Raw genomic sequence first — 13,680 nt, forward strand, 5'->3', positions numbered from 1 at the left:
TTAGGGCTCTTCCATGCCAGGTTCTTCTACTAGTCATCCCGGTGCTAGGGGTTCCCTTCAGTTTCCACCGCCAGCACCAGGGAGTTATTGTTTGTGTGGGGAACTTGGGCATATGTGGAGGCAGTGTCCTCATCGTCATGGAGGTCTATCTCAGTAGAGGAGTCAGCCTTCGACTACAACACCAGTTACCTCACCACCCGCCCAGTCAGCTCGGGGTGGAGGTGAATCAGCTAGGGGTCGCCCTAGAGGGGGAGGCAGATCAGGGGGTGGTCAGGCCCGTTTCTATGCTCTCCCTGCCAGACCAGATGCTATTGCTTCAGATGCTGTGATTACAGGTATTGTTTCAGTTTATCACAGAGATGCCTCGGAATTATTTGACCCTAGTTCCACGTATTCATATGTTTCCTCGTATTTTTCCCATTTTTTGGATATGCCCCGTGAGACCTTAGTTTCATCTGTACATGTATCTACTCCTGTGGGCGATACTATTATTATGGACCACGTATATCAGTCATGTGTGGTGACTATTGGGGGTCTGGAGACCCTAGTGGATCTATTGTTGCTCAGTATGGTTGACTTTGATGTGATATTGGGTATGGATTGGTTATCTCCATGTCATGATGTTCTAGATTGTCATGCTAAGATGGTGACGTTGGCTATGCCGGGAATTCTGAGGGTTGAGTGGAGCGGTTCTGTAGATTATGTACCAAGTAGGGTGATTTCATATTTGAAGGCTCAGCGCATGGTTGAGAAGGGTTGCCTATCTTATTTGGCTTCTGTGAGGGATGTTAGTGCAGAGACTCCTGTCATTGATTCTGTTCCGGTGGTACGTGATTTTCCGAATGTGTTTCCTACAGACCTGCCGGGCATGCCGCCTGACAGGGATATTGACTTTGGTATTGATTTGGTGCCGGGCACTCAGCCCATTTCTATTCCACCGTATCGTATGGCACCGGCGGAGTTGAAGGAATTGAAAGAACAGCTTCAGGAACTCCTTGATAAGGGGTTTATTCGGCCTAGTGTGTCACCTTGGGGTGCACCAGTTCTATTTGTAAAGAAGAAGGATGGTTCCATGAGAATGTGTATTGATTACAGGCAGTTGAACAAGGTCACAGTCAAGAATAAGTATACTTTGCCTCGCATTAATGATTTATTCGACCAGCTTCAGGAAGCGAGGGTGTTCTCCAAGATAGATTTGAGGTCTGGTTATCACCAGCTGAAGATTCGATATTCAGATATTCTTAAAATAGCTTTCAGGAACCGATATGGCCATTATGAGTTCTTGGTGATGTCTTTTGGGCTGACCAATGCCCCAGCAGCGTTCATGCATTTGATGAACAGTGTATTCCAGCCCTATTTGGACTCGTTCATTGTTGTATTCATTGATGACATCCTGGTGTACTCTCGTAGCCAGGAGGAGCACGTTCAGCATCTAAGGATTGTATTACAGAGATTGAGGGAGGAGAAGCTTTATGCAAAGTTCTCCAAATGTGAGTTTTGGCTCAGTTCAGTAACATTCATAGTGTATGTGGTGTCCAGCGAGGGTATTCAGGTGGATCCGAAGAAGATAGAGGTGGTGCAGAGTTGACCGTCCTCAGCCACGGAGATTAGGAGCTTTCTTGGTTTGGCGGGTTACTACCGTTGCTTTCTGGAGGGATTTTCATCTATTGCATCGCCCTTGACCAAATTGACCCAAAAGGGAGCTCCATTCAGGTGGTCGGATGAGTGTGAGGAGAGCTTTCAGAAGCTCAAGACTGCTTTGACCACAACTCCAGTGTTGGTTCTTTCATCAGCTTCAGGTTCTTACACCGTGTATTGTGATGCCTCAAGGATAGGCATTGGTTGTGTTTTGATATAGGAGGGTAGGGTGATCGCTTATGCCTCGCGCCAGTTGAAGACCCATGAGAAGAACTATCCTGTCCATGATCTTGAGTTAGCAGCCATTGTTCACGCCTTGAAGATTTGGCATCATTATTTGTATGGGGTTCATTATGAGATCTATACTGATCACCGGAGTCTGCAGTATCTGTTAAAGCAGAAGGATCTTAATTTGCGTCAGCGGAGATGGTTGGAGCTTCTTAAGGACTATGATATCACTATTTTGTACCATCCGGGGAAGGCCAATGTGGTGGCCGATGCTTTGAGTTGCCGGGCAGAGAGTTTGGGGAGTTTAGCATATCTTCCAGCAGCAGAGAGACCTTTGGCATTGGATGTTCAGGCCTTAGCAGGACAGCTTGTCAGATTGGATATTTCGGAGCCTAGTCGGGTATTGGCTTGTGTGGTCTCCAGGTCTTCTTTTTATGACCGTATCAGGGAGCGTTAGTATGATGACCCCCACTTGCTCGTTCTTCAGGACAGGGTTCAGAGAGGTGATGCTAGGGATGTGACTATTGGTGATGACGGCGTGCTGAGAATGAAGGGCCAGATATGTGTGCCTAATATAGATGGGCTTCGAGAGTTGATTCTTGAGGAGGCCCATAGCTCGCGGTATTCCATCCACCCGGGTGCTGCGAAGATGTACCAGGATTTAAGGCAGCACTATTGGTGGAGGCGGATGAAGAAGGATATATTTGGGTTTGTGGCTCGGTGTCTAAACTGTTAGCAGGTTAAGTATAAGCATTAGAGACCGGGTGGATTGCTTCAAAGATTAGAAATCCCAGAGTGGAAGTGGGAGCGGATCACTATGAACTTTGTAGTTGGGCTCCCACGGACTTCGAGAAAGTTCGACGCTATTTGGGTTATTGTGGATCGGCTGACCAAGTTCGCACACTTTATTCCAGTTGGTACTACTTACTCTTCAGAGCAGTTGGCTGAGATTTACATCCGAGAGATCGTTCGCCTGCATGGTGTCCCAGTTTCCATCATTTCAAATATGGGTACTCAGTTCACATCGCAGTTTTGGAGGGACGTGGAGCGAGAGTTGGGTACTCAGGTTGAGTTGAGCACAGCTTTTCACCCTCAGACGGACGGGCAGTCCGAGCGCACTATTCAGATTTTGGAGGACATGTTGCGTGCCTGTGTCATTGTATTTGGGGGTTCATGGGACCAGTTTATGCCACTCGCGGAGTTTGCATTTAACAACAGTTATCAGTCGAGTATTCAGATGGCTCCGTAAGAGGCTTTATATGGGAGGAGGTGTAGATCTCCGATTGGATAGTTTGAGCCGGGTGAGGCTAGGCTCTTAGGTACAGACTTGGTCCAGGACGCATTAGATATGGTGAAATTGATTCAGGAGCGGCTTCGAATGACACAGTCTAGGCAGAAGAGCTACGTGTATAGGAAGGTCCATGATGTGTCTTTTATGGTTGGGGAGAAGGTTTTGCTGAAGGTATCACCCATGAAGGGTGTTATGAGGTTTGGGAAGAGGGGCAAGTTGAACCCCCGGTTCATTGGGTCTTTTGAGGTGCTTCAGAGAATAGGGGAGGTGGCTTATAAGCTTGCCTTGCCACCCAGCTTGTCGAGTGTGCATCCAGTGTTTCATGTTTCCATGCTCCGGAAGTATATTGGAGATCCGTCCCATGTTTTGGATTTCAGCACGGTTCAGTTGGAGGGTGATATGACTTATGATGTGGAGCCGGTGGCTATTTTGGATCGGCAGGTTCAAAGGTTGAGGTCAAAGGATATAGCTTTAGTGAAGGTGCAATGGAGAGGTCAGCCTATGGAGGAGGCCACTGGGAGACCGAGCAGGAGATGCGGAGCAGATATCCACGCCTATTCGAGACTCCAGGTATGTTTCTAGACCCGTTCGTGGACAAACAGATGTTTAAGAGGGGGAGGATTTAACGACCCTGCCAGTTGTTTCAAGAGTTATAGCCCCGTTTTCCCCATTTCTACTTCTTTTTGTGTTATTCCGCTATATTATGTTATATCGGGTTAGTTGGTTCGGGTCCGGAAGGAACTCGGAGTGAAATGAGACACTTAGTCTCATAATTGAAAAGAATTTAAGTTAGAAAAGTGGACCGGATATAGACCTATGTGTAAATGACCTCATATTTGAATTTTGATGATTCCAATAGCTCTGTATGGTGATTTTGGGTTTCGGAGCGTGTCCGAAATATTATTTGGAAGTCTGTAGAGGAATTAGGCTTGAAATGCCGAAAGTTTAATTTTTGAGAAGTTTGATCGGGGGGTTGACTTTTTGATATCAGGGTCGGAATCTGATTCTAAAAATTGGAATACCTCTGTTATGTCATTTATGACTTGTGTACAAAATTTGAGGTCAATCGGACGTGATTTGATAGGTTCCGGAGTCGTTTGTAGAAATTAGAAATTTCAAAGTTCATTAGGCTTGAATTGGGGTGTAATTCATGATTTTAGCGTTGTTTGAGGTGATTTGAGGGTTCGACTAAGTCCGTATGATGTTTTAGGACTTGTTGGTATATTTGGTTGAGGTCTCGAGGGGCTCGGGTGAGTTTCGGATGGTTAACGGGTTGGATTTTGGACTTGGAACTTTGCTGGAATTTTTCTGATGCACCATCTGGTTTCCTTCATCGCGTTCGCGAGTGGAGCCTTGCGTTCGCGAAGAGGAACTGGGAGACTGGCAATATTTACTCTTCGCGTTCACGAATAGAAACACGCGTTCATGAAGGGTGGACTGGGTCTGCATAGTGAACGCGAGAGGTATTACGCGTTCGCGAAGAAGAGAGGAAGCAACCGAAGACCCCCCAGGCAATTGATTTACGCATTCGCGTAGGGGGGTGTCGCGGTCACGTAGTGAGGGGGAAACAAAGCATCGTGTTCGCGCTGGGTTGAACTCGTTCGCGTAGAAGGCATTGGGGCAGATGCATTTTGCGCTTCGCGAACGCGAGGGTGATGTCGCGTTCGTGTAGGAGGAATTTGGACGGGAGTTATTTTGTGCTTCGCAAACGCGAGGCACTGACCACGTTCGCGAAGAAGAAAAGTCTGGGCAGTGAGTTTAAGTTCTAAAAATGGAACTTCGTTCCATTTTCAGTTTTTGGCGATTTTGGGTGATTTTCAGAGAAAACAACGGGGTAAGTGTTCTTAACTCAATATTGGTTAAATTACCCAAATCCATGATTGCTTTTATCATTTAATTGGTGAGTTGAGTTGGGAAAAATTTGAAAACCCTCTTGGTTTAAATTAAAGATTTGAGGGTCGAGTTGGGGTCAGATTTTTGTAAAATTTGTATGGTTAGACTCGTGGTTGAATGAGTTTCCGGATTTTGTAACTTTTGTCGAGTTCCGAGATATGGGCTCCACGGGCAATTTTTGAGCTAATTTTCAGATTTTTATGGAAAATCATTATTATCATGTGGAATTAATTCCAATGAATTTTATTGACTGAAACGAATTATTTATGACCAGATTCGAGGCGTTTGGAGACCAATTCACGAGCAAAGGACACTATAGAATAAGAATTTCGCGGTTTGAGGTAAGTAACGATTGTAAATCTAGTCCTGAGGGTATGAAACCCCAGATTTCGTATCATTCTACTATTTTGAAGTGACGCACATGCTAGGTGACGGGCGTGTGGGCGTGCACTGTTGGGGATTTGTGACTTGGTCCATCCCGTAGCAACTGTAAAGTTGCATACTTTGTTGAAACCATTTGATACTTATATGTTTTAGAAAGAATTTCTGTAAATTGGGCTGAATGCCATGTTTGGGCCTTGCGCCAATGCTGTTTGGACCCTTAGGGGCTGTTTCTTACCATCCTCTCATTATTTTCGATTGAAAATCTATACTCAGTCATGTTTATACTTGTTTACCGCATAACTCAGTTTTATGACTCTATTTTGATGAATATAAATGTTTTGGGCCGAATGCTCTGTTTTACTGAGATGCCCGAGTGGCTTGAGAGTTTTATGACTGAGTGAGGCCGAGGGCCTGATTTGTGAGGATGAGTATAGATCGGGGCTGCCCGCGTGCAACATACTTTATTATTTTGGCACGTGAGTTGTCCGTGTAGATTATAGCGCTTGGGCTGAAGGAGCCCCTCCGGAGTCTGTACACACCCCTAGTGAGCACAAGTACCTATTGAGTGCGAGTGCCGAGTGCTGAGTGCTGAGTGACTAGGAGGCATGAGCGATTGTGAGGTATGCCCGAGTGGCAAGAGTGATTGTGAGGTATACCCGAGTGGCAAGAGTGATTTTGAGGTATGCCCGAGTGGCAAAAGTGACTGTGAGGTTTGCCCGAGGGGCTGTATATGAGTGATGTTATGCCCGGGGGGCTGTTTATGATTTCATCATTTTTGCTCACCTTTGCATTGAGCCTTTGTTTGAAAAACTGTTGGAAAAATATCTTTAAATGATTTTTATTGGAACCGGGTTTAAACGAGATGATTTGATTCAAACACTGATTTTTAAAGCACGTTGTACTTTACTGAGATTTCATGATATGAACGTTATATGCTTTATTGCTTGTCACTACTGCTCAGTCTTTATTTATTATTGTTACTTACTGAGTTGGTGTACTCACATTACTCCCTGCACCTTGTGTGCAGATTCAGGTGTAGATGGACACGGTTGCGGTTATTGAGTGTTCTGGTTGCAGAGTTTTCTTGGAGATAGCAAGGTAGTTGTTTGGCGATCACAGCCCCTGCTCTTCTCCCTCTTATCTTCCTCTAGTTGTATTTAGCTATTTTCCAGGCTGAGTTAGCCTTGATATTGTTAGACAGATGGTATTAGATGCTCATGACTAGTGACACCCCGATGTCGGGCTTTTCTTTTCCGCACTTATGTTTTTCTTTGATTTGAACTATTTAAATGGAGGTTTTATGTTAAATAATCTTGAAATTTTCTTTGAAATGAAAATATCGGTTTGTTTTGGAAATGAGTCGGCTTGCCTAGTTCCACGATAGGCGCCATCATGACAGAGATTAGTTTGGGTCGTGACAGTAAATTGTGGTGTTCTTCTGTGATGTAATATTTGATTCTATTATGTGTTTGTATCCCTTGTTGTAATGTGTTGGCTTTGGATCTTGTACGAGACTCTGAGGATTTGTGGTTCTAGTCTTTATTAGTTTTCAAGGTTAAGTTCTTTTGAATAAAAGAAATTATTGTGTGCTTTAGTTCTTATAAGTTTTACATCCATATCATCAACTATCGGGTGCTTCATTTTAATTGAAATATTATTTTATTCACCCAAATGATTTCTAAAATAAATTCATTTCTTTGTTGATTTTCTTACTTGATTTAAAAATTTTAAACTCACTATCGGAAATAAATTGATCGTGTAGATCTTATATGCATTGATAATGATATTTGGCACGTGAATTGTCCGTCCAGTTGTGATATGAAATGAGGGTACGAGGTTCCTGGGAAATATGATGATTTAATTATGGGCATGAGGTGCTGTAAAAATATGAAAAATGGGCTGAGACCCGTGTTTAAAAAAAATATGAAAATGGGCCGAGACCCGTATTTTTATGATTATGAAATGAGGTGTCACATGGTGACTTTTTAATTGAAAGAATTATATTCAAAATATTTATTTGGAAGGATTCTTATTTAGAAAGTATTATATGAAAGAATTATATTTGATAGATAATTATTTGAGAAAAGTATATTTGAAAAAGTGTTTTATTCGTAAGAATTATATGCGAAAGTTATGTAATTGAAGAACTTGATTTAACTCGGTGTAACTGTATTTATCAATTGTTGAGCGATATTAATGTGGATTTTATTGTCTAACTGTGCATACCACTGGTTATTTTATGTTGCCCGTATTGTTATCTATTTATTATTATTTTGTATATTATATTACACAGGTTATTAGACTAGTGAGTGTCTTGACTATACCTCGTCTCTATTCCACCGAGGTTAGTCTTGATACTTACTGGGTACCGGCCGTGGTGTACTCATACTACACTTCTGCACATTTTTATGCAGAGCCAGGTATTGAAGATATCGGACTTGAGCAGAGATAAAGCGGGATCGTAAGGCTTCAAGGTAGAGCTGCTTGGTCGTCATAGTCCCTTGGAGTATTTTTTTATTTTATTGTACTGTTAATTTGTAATCCAACAGTATTGTATATTCGGTCCTCGTGACCATTCCATGTATTCAGTTAGAGTTCGTGGCTCTGTACTACCAGTCTTGGGAGGTTTTATATTCATATTTGTTCCGCTGTTGGTTTTGATTACTTATTTAATTCAAAAAAAAGGCTCTAAAATGTAATTGAAATCGGCTTACCTAGTCTTAGAGACTAAGTGTCATCATGACGCCTGTGGTGGGATTTTTGGCTCGTGACAGTAATGATCACAACACACTTGGATTGAGAAACAGGCAAAAGCACACCGTTTCATCTATCACATACCTAGCTAGAACAAAAATATAAGGACATGATTAACCTCACTTGTGTTTCTCAGCAAGAAAACTCAAAGAAACAAGACCTGTCCAAATTTCTTACTAATTGCTGCCAAGTAATGAAATATACGTCGATGATATTAGTGTCTAAACAACTTCTCCTATTATTTTGTATTAAAATAGAGTAAAGATTAGTTAGTCAGTTATATTAGTTAATTATTATTAGTGTAGTTAGTTAAGGCTGTTAGGGAGTTGGTTAGTGAGCAGCACATGATGTGCACGCGACTCCACCAGGGTATTTGTATAAAGTCTACAGACTTGTATTTTTGTAATGCAAGAGAGAGAAAACAAATCTTCTTCTTCATTATTCCCTCTCTAGATTCCAGAATATTCTTTCTCCATAGATGAGCCCTAGCTTCTCATCTCTATAAATTGACTAAGATTCACATAATTAATCCCCAATTTAACATGGTATCAGAGCGGCGATCGTGAGGCGTGAACTCCGGCGTAAAGCTCCGACTGAATTAGAACGATTTCGAGATGGAAGAGGCAAACATGGAAGAAAATGAAGTAAGTTCACTTGATCACAATCATCCATTATACCTTCAAGTTGGAGACACTTCAGGGCTGGTTTTAATTCTAATCAAGCTCACAGGGCCAGAAAATTATGCCTTGTGGAGCAGAGCAATGAAATTGGCCTTGCGAGGAAAGAGCAAACTTGGTTTTGTGGATGGATCGTGTGTAAAAGCAGGTACAAAGGGGAATTGGTTGAACAATGGGAAAAATGCAACGCAATAGTGTTATCATGGATAGGAAGCACAGTTTCGAATGAATTAATGCCAAATATTGTCTATGCATCAGATGCGAGAAAAGTGTGGAATAATTTTCATGAGAGATTTGATCACTCAAATCTGACGAGAATTTATCATCTCTAGACTGAGATAGCAACAATGAGGCAAGGAACAGACTCAATAACGAGTTACTACACAAAAATGAAGGATCTGTGGGACGAATTGGATGTGTTAGCTCCTTTATCGTGCTGTGATTGTGAGGAAGCAAGGCCATCTATTGAACTCTTGAAGTCACAATGTTTTCTGCAATTTCTTATGGGATTGAATGAAAGTTACAGCAACGTAAGAAGCAATATATTTGCTAGGAGACCAGTGGTGACAGTAAATGAAGCTTATGCTATTGTCACACAGGAAGAGAGCCAGGGATCGCTTGGTGTTGTGGATACTCACAAAGATCCATTAACTATGTTAGCAGAAAAAACGCAAGGGTTCAGACCAAGAGGACCAGGGATGATATGTGAATATTGTGGCTATAAAGGCCACTTGAAGGAAAATTGCTATAAGATTGTAGGGTACCCCCAAACTTTAAAAGTAAGAAGAAAGGTGGTCAATCTGGTGGAGCGCTCTTGGACAGTCTAGCAGCAGAACACAGATTGGAGGAGGCTCTAGGCAAAGTATCAATAGTGCAGCAGCAGAGGATCAGGTGCAGGGACATTTCTTTTACTGAGGAAGAGTATTCACAACTCATGAGCTTGCTTAACAAACCTCCACCAGGTGATTGCAGCTCGAACATGGTGGCATGTACTATTACATTACTTTCTGAGACTTATAATTATGAATGGATAATAGACTCAGGGGCATCACACAACATTACACCCTGCTTAGAAAAGAGTCACAACAGTAGAGTACAAGTACCAACTGGAAATGAGTCATCTACATCTAGTGCAGGAAGTACAATGGTACTAGGAAATCATAAAATCACCAATGTGTTGCACGTGCCAGACTTCAAATTTAATTTGCTTTTAGTGTCAAAGCTAACCAAGGAATTGCTTTGCAAGGTCACTTTTCTTCCTTAAATTTTGTGTGTTTCAGGGACTTTACAATGACAAGGTAATGGGGATTGGTGGAGAAAATAATGGACTCTACATATTGCAAAGAGAAGTAAAGCCTACAGTAGGAGCAGCTGTAATAAAAGGTGCATATGAAGCTGAGTTGTGGCACTTAAAACTAGGACATCCTTCAGCTATAGCAGTGCAACACATACCAAGACTGAAGAACAAGCTAAATAACACAATGCAAGAGCAATGCACAATATACCAAATGGCAAAGCAAGTGAGATTAAAATTTCCTGTTAGTAAGAGTAGCACTAGTGGTATTTTCCAATTGATACATGTAGATGTGTGCGGACCTTACAGGAGGCCTACTTTTGATAGAAAGCAATTTTTTGTTACTGTGGTGGATGACTATAGTAGATACACTTGGATCTGTTACTTCAATCTAAATGTGAAGTGTCACTTGTAGTTAAGGATTTCTTGACTATGATAAGAAATCAGTTTGGTGCATGTGTGAAAATATTAAGGTCAGATAATGGCACAGAATTCTTTAATTCTCAATGTAATGAACTCTTTACTTCTCTTGGAATCACTCACCAAAGTAGTTGTGCTTATACACCACAGCAGAATGGGACAATAGAAAGAAAACATAGACATATTTTAGAAGCGACAAGAGCATTGAAAATTCAAGGTGCTATTCCAGTCAGATTCTGGGGTGAATGTGTTAAAACAACAGTCTATCTAATAATAAGTTGCCTACACCAGTACTAGAAGGCAAAACACCATATGAGGCACTATATGGGAAGGAACCAGTGATGGATCATTTGAGAGTGTTTGGCTGTCTATGCTTTGCAAGCAACTTACCTAGATCTGATAAACTAGCTCCTAGAACAAGGAAGGCAATATTGATGGGCTATTCTGAGACTCAAAAGGGGTACAAGTTGTTTGACTTGGACACTAAAACCTTTTTTATCGGTAGGGATGTCAGTTTTAGGGAAAGAATTTTCCCTTTCAGAGCCATGCCAATTGAAAATGAAGATGATGGAATATACCAAGATGGAAGTGATTCTACACCACAGCAGTCACCAGATCCAATATACCAAGATGGAAGTGATTCTACAGAAACTACACACACACACATGACATTGTAGATCACCAGACAGATACACATGACATTGCACCATATTCTTCATTAGAAACAATGGATGAATGTCAACCAACAGTGTCTAATGAAGAGATTTCCACTGAGGAACTAGTAGAAAGACAACATTCAGCTGAACAAATGACAGAGATTGACAGAGGCAAACGAGTTACTAAACCACCCATTTGGTTAAAAGATTATGTCACTACCAAAAGAGGGTCTGCTAAGTGCTCATACTCCATTGCAAATTATGTGGGATATGATCACTTATCTGCTGACTATCAAAAATATTTGAGCTTGTTTTCAAGCCCAACAGAGCCAAGAAACTTCAAGGAGGCATCTCAAAATCAGAGATGGATTGAAGCAATGCAATATGAGGTTGATGCTTTAGAACAAAACCATACTTGGGAGCTTGTTGACTTACCTGATGGGAAGCAGACTGTAGGCTCAAAATGGGTATATAAGGTCAAGTATAAGCCAAATGGAGAAGTGAACAAATACAAAGCCAGGCTTGTTACAAAAGGTTACACTCAACAGGAAGGATTAGACTACCATGAAACCTTCTCACCTATTTCTAAGATGGTGACAGTAAGAACATTGATCAGTGTTGCAGCTTCGAAAAATTGGCCTCTATTCTAGATGGATGTCAATAATGCATTTCTACAAGGGGATTTGCAAGAGGATGTTTATATGGACCTGGCTTAAGGTTTTCAGAGGCAGGGGGAGTATAAAGTCTGCAAACTACTCAAATCATTATATGGATTGAAGCAGGCTTCAAGGCAATAGAACATAAAACTCACAGATGCTCTCCAAGAAACAGGTTATCTTCAAAGTCCTTATGATCATTCTCTATTCACCAGAAAAGAAAATGATGAAATTGTCATTATCTTTGTATATGTGGATGATCTTCTGATCACTGGTAATAGTGGAAGATTAATTGAGCAAGCCAAATTTACACTGCATAGAAATTTCAAAGTAAAGGACCTAGGTGAGCTAAGGTATTTTCTGGGAATTGAGGTGTTGAGATCTAAGGATGGTATACTTCTCAATCAAGAAGTACACACTTGAATTGATCTCAGATGTTGGTTTAAGTGGTGCTAAACCAGTTAACACACCGCTAGAGGTGAACACAAAGCTCACTACTGTAGACTATGATGAACATGTGGGAGGTGTCAATGATCCTTTGCTTACTAACATTACTTCCTATCAAAAACTAGTTGGAAAGCTGCTATATCTTACTATCACTAGGCCGGATATCAGCTTTGTTGTGCAAGTTCTTAGCTAATTTATGCAGAAACCTAAGACCTCGAACTGGGAGGCAACCCTCAGATTGGTAAGGTATCTCAAAGGCTCACCAGGGCAAGGTATTCTGCTAAGAAACAACCCATGTACAGAGTTGACTGCATTTTATGATAGTGATTAGGCATCATGTCCAAACACTAGAAGATCTATCACTGTATATGTTGTGAAGCTGGGGGATTCATTTGTTTATGGGAAATCAAAAAAACAACACACTGTGAGTAGAAGTTCAGCAGAAGCTGAGTATAGAAGCATGGCAGCATCAGTTTCTGAGGTGATTTGGTTGACAGGTTTGCTGAAGGAATTAAGAGTGATTGTCTCTCAACCTATGAAGCTGATGTGCGATAGTAAAGTAGCCATACAAATTGTGTCCAATTCCATCTATCATGAGCGGACAAAGCACATTGAAATTGATTGTCACTTTGTGAGAGGCACCATTAAAGGTGGACTGATATTGCCAGAACATGTCAACACAAAAGACCAGCTTGCTGATTTACTGACCAAAGCTCTAGGAACTACACAACACCAGTCACTTCAATCCAAGCTTGGAGTGTTCGATGTCTTTCACCCTCCAGCTTGAGGGGGAGTATTAAAACAGAGTAAAGATTAGTTAGTCGGTTATAATAGCTAATTACTGTTAGTGTAGTTAGTTAAGGCTGTTAGTGAATTGGTTAGTGAGCAGCACATGATGTGCACGTGACTCCACCAAGGTATTTGTATAAAGTCTGCAGACTTGTATCTTTGTAATGCAAGAGAGAGAAAACAGATCTTCTTCTTCATTATTCCCTCTTTAGATTCCAGAATATTCTTTCGCCATAGATGAGCCCTAGCTTCTCATCTCGTAAATTGACTTAGATTCACAGAATTAATCCTCAATTTAACATTTTGCACAAGACAATCAACATCAAGTATTGTTGCAAGCTTCTTAACTAGCATTAGACTCCGTTGAGAGCCTTCATTTCTATCGATATGTGCTCTTAATGAAAGAATATGAGAGAAATAAGATAAATGAAACCTAGATTTATCTGATGGCACCCTTACTCTTATATGTAGACCCTATATTTCGTATTTCGGATCGGTTCAGATTTAAATTAAGCCAAACCGTATCCGATTCGATATCCAAAATAATTAAATC

The 13,680-nt window shown here is 41.3% G+C and overlaps 1 protein-coding gene across 1 annotated transcript; it reads left to right on the plus strand.

Annotated features, from left to right (window-relative positions):
- The first annotated feature begins 11,306 nt into the window (after positions 1 to 11,306).
- LOC138908303 (uncharacterized mitochondrial protein AtMg00820-like) lies at positions 11,307 to 11,885 on the plus strand. Its single transcript, XM_070198961.1, has one exon. The coding sequence runs from the start codon at positions 11,307 to 11,309 to the stop codon at positions 11,883 to 11,885; it is 579 nt and encodes a 192-aa protein (XP_070055062.1).
- Positions 11,886 to 13,680: the final 1,795 nt, after the last annotated feature.

Source organism: Nicotiana tomentosiformis, chromosome 3 (assembly GCF_000390325.3).
Source record: "Nicotiana tomentosiformis chromosome 3, ASM39032v3, whole genome shotgun sequence".
Classification (NCBI taxonomy): Eukaryota; Viridiplantae; Streptophyta; class Magnoliopsida; order Solanales; family Solanaceae; genus Nicotiana; species Nicotiana tomentosiformis.

Excerpts from the sequence above, each read along its gene's own strand:
- LOC138908303 (XM_070198961.1), top strand. The coding sequence starts at position 11,307 with ATGGATGAATGTCAACCAACAGTGTCTAATGAAGAGATTTCCACTGAG.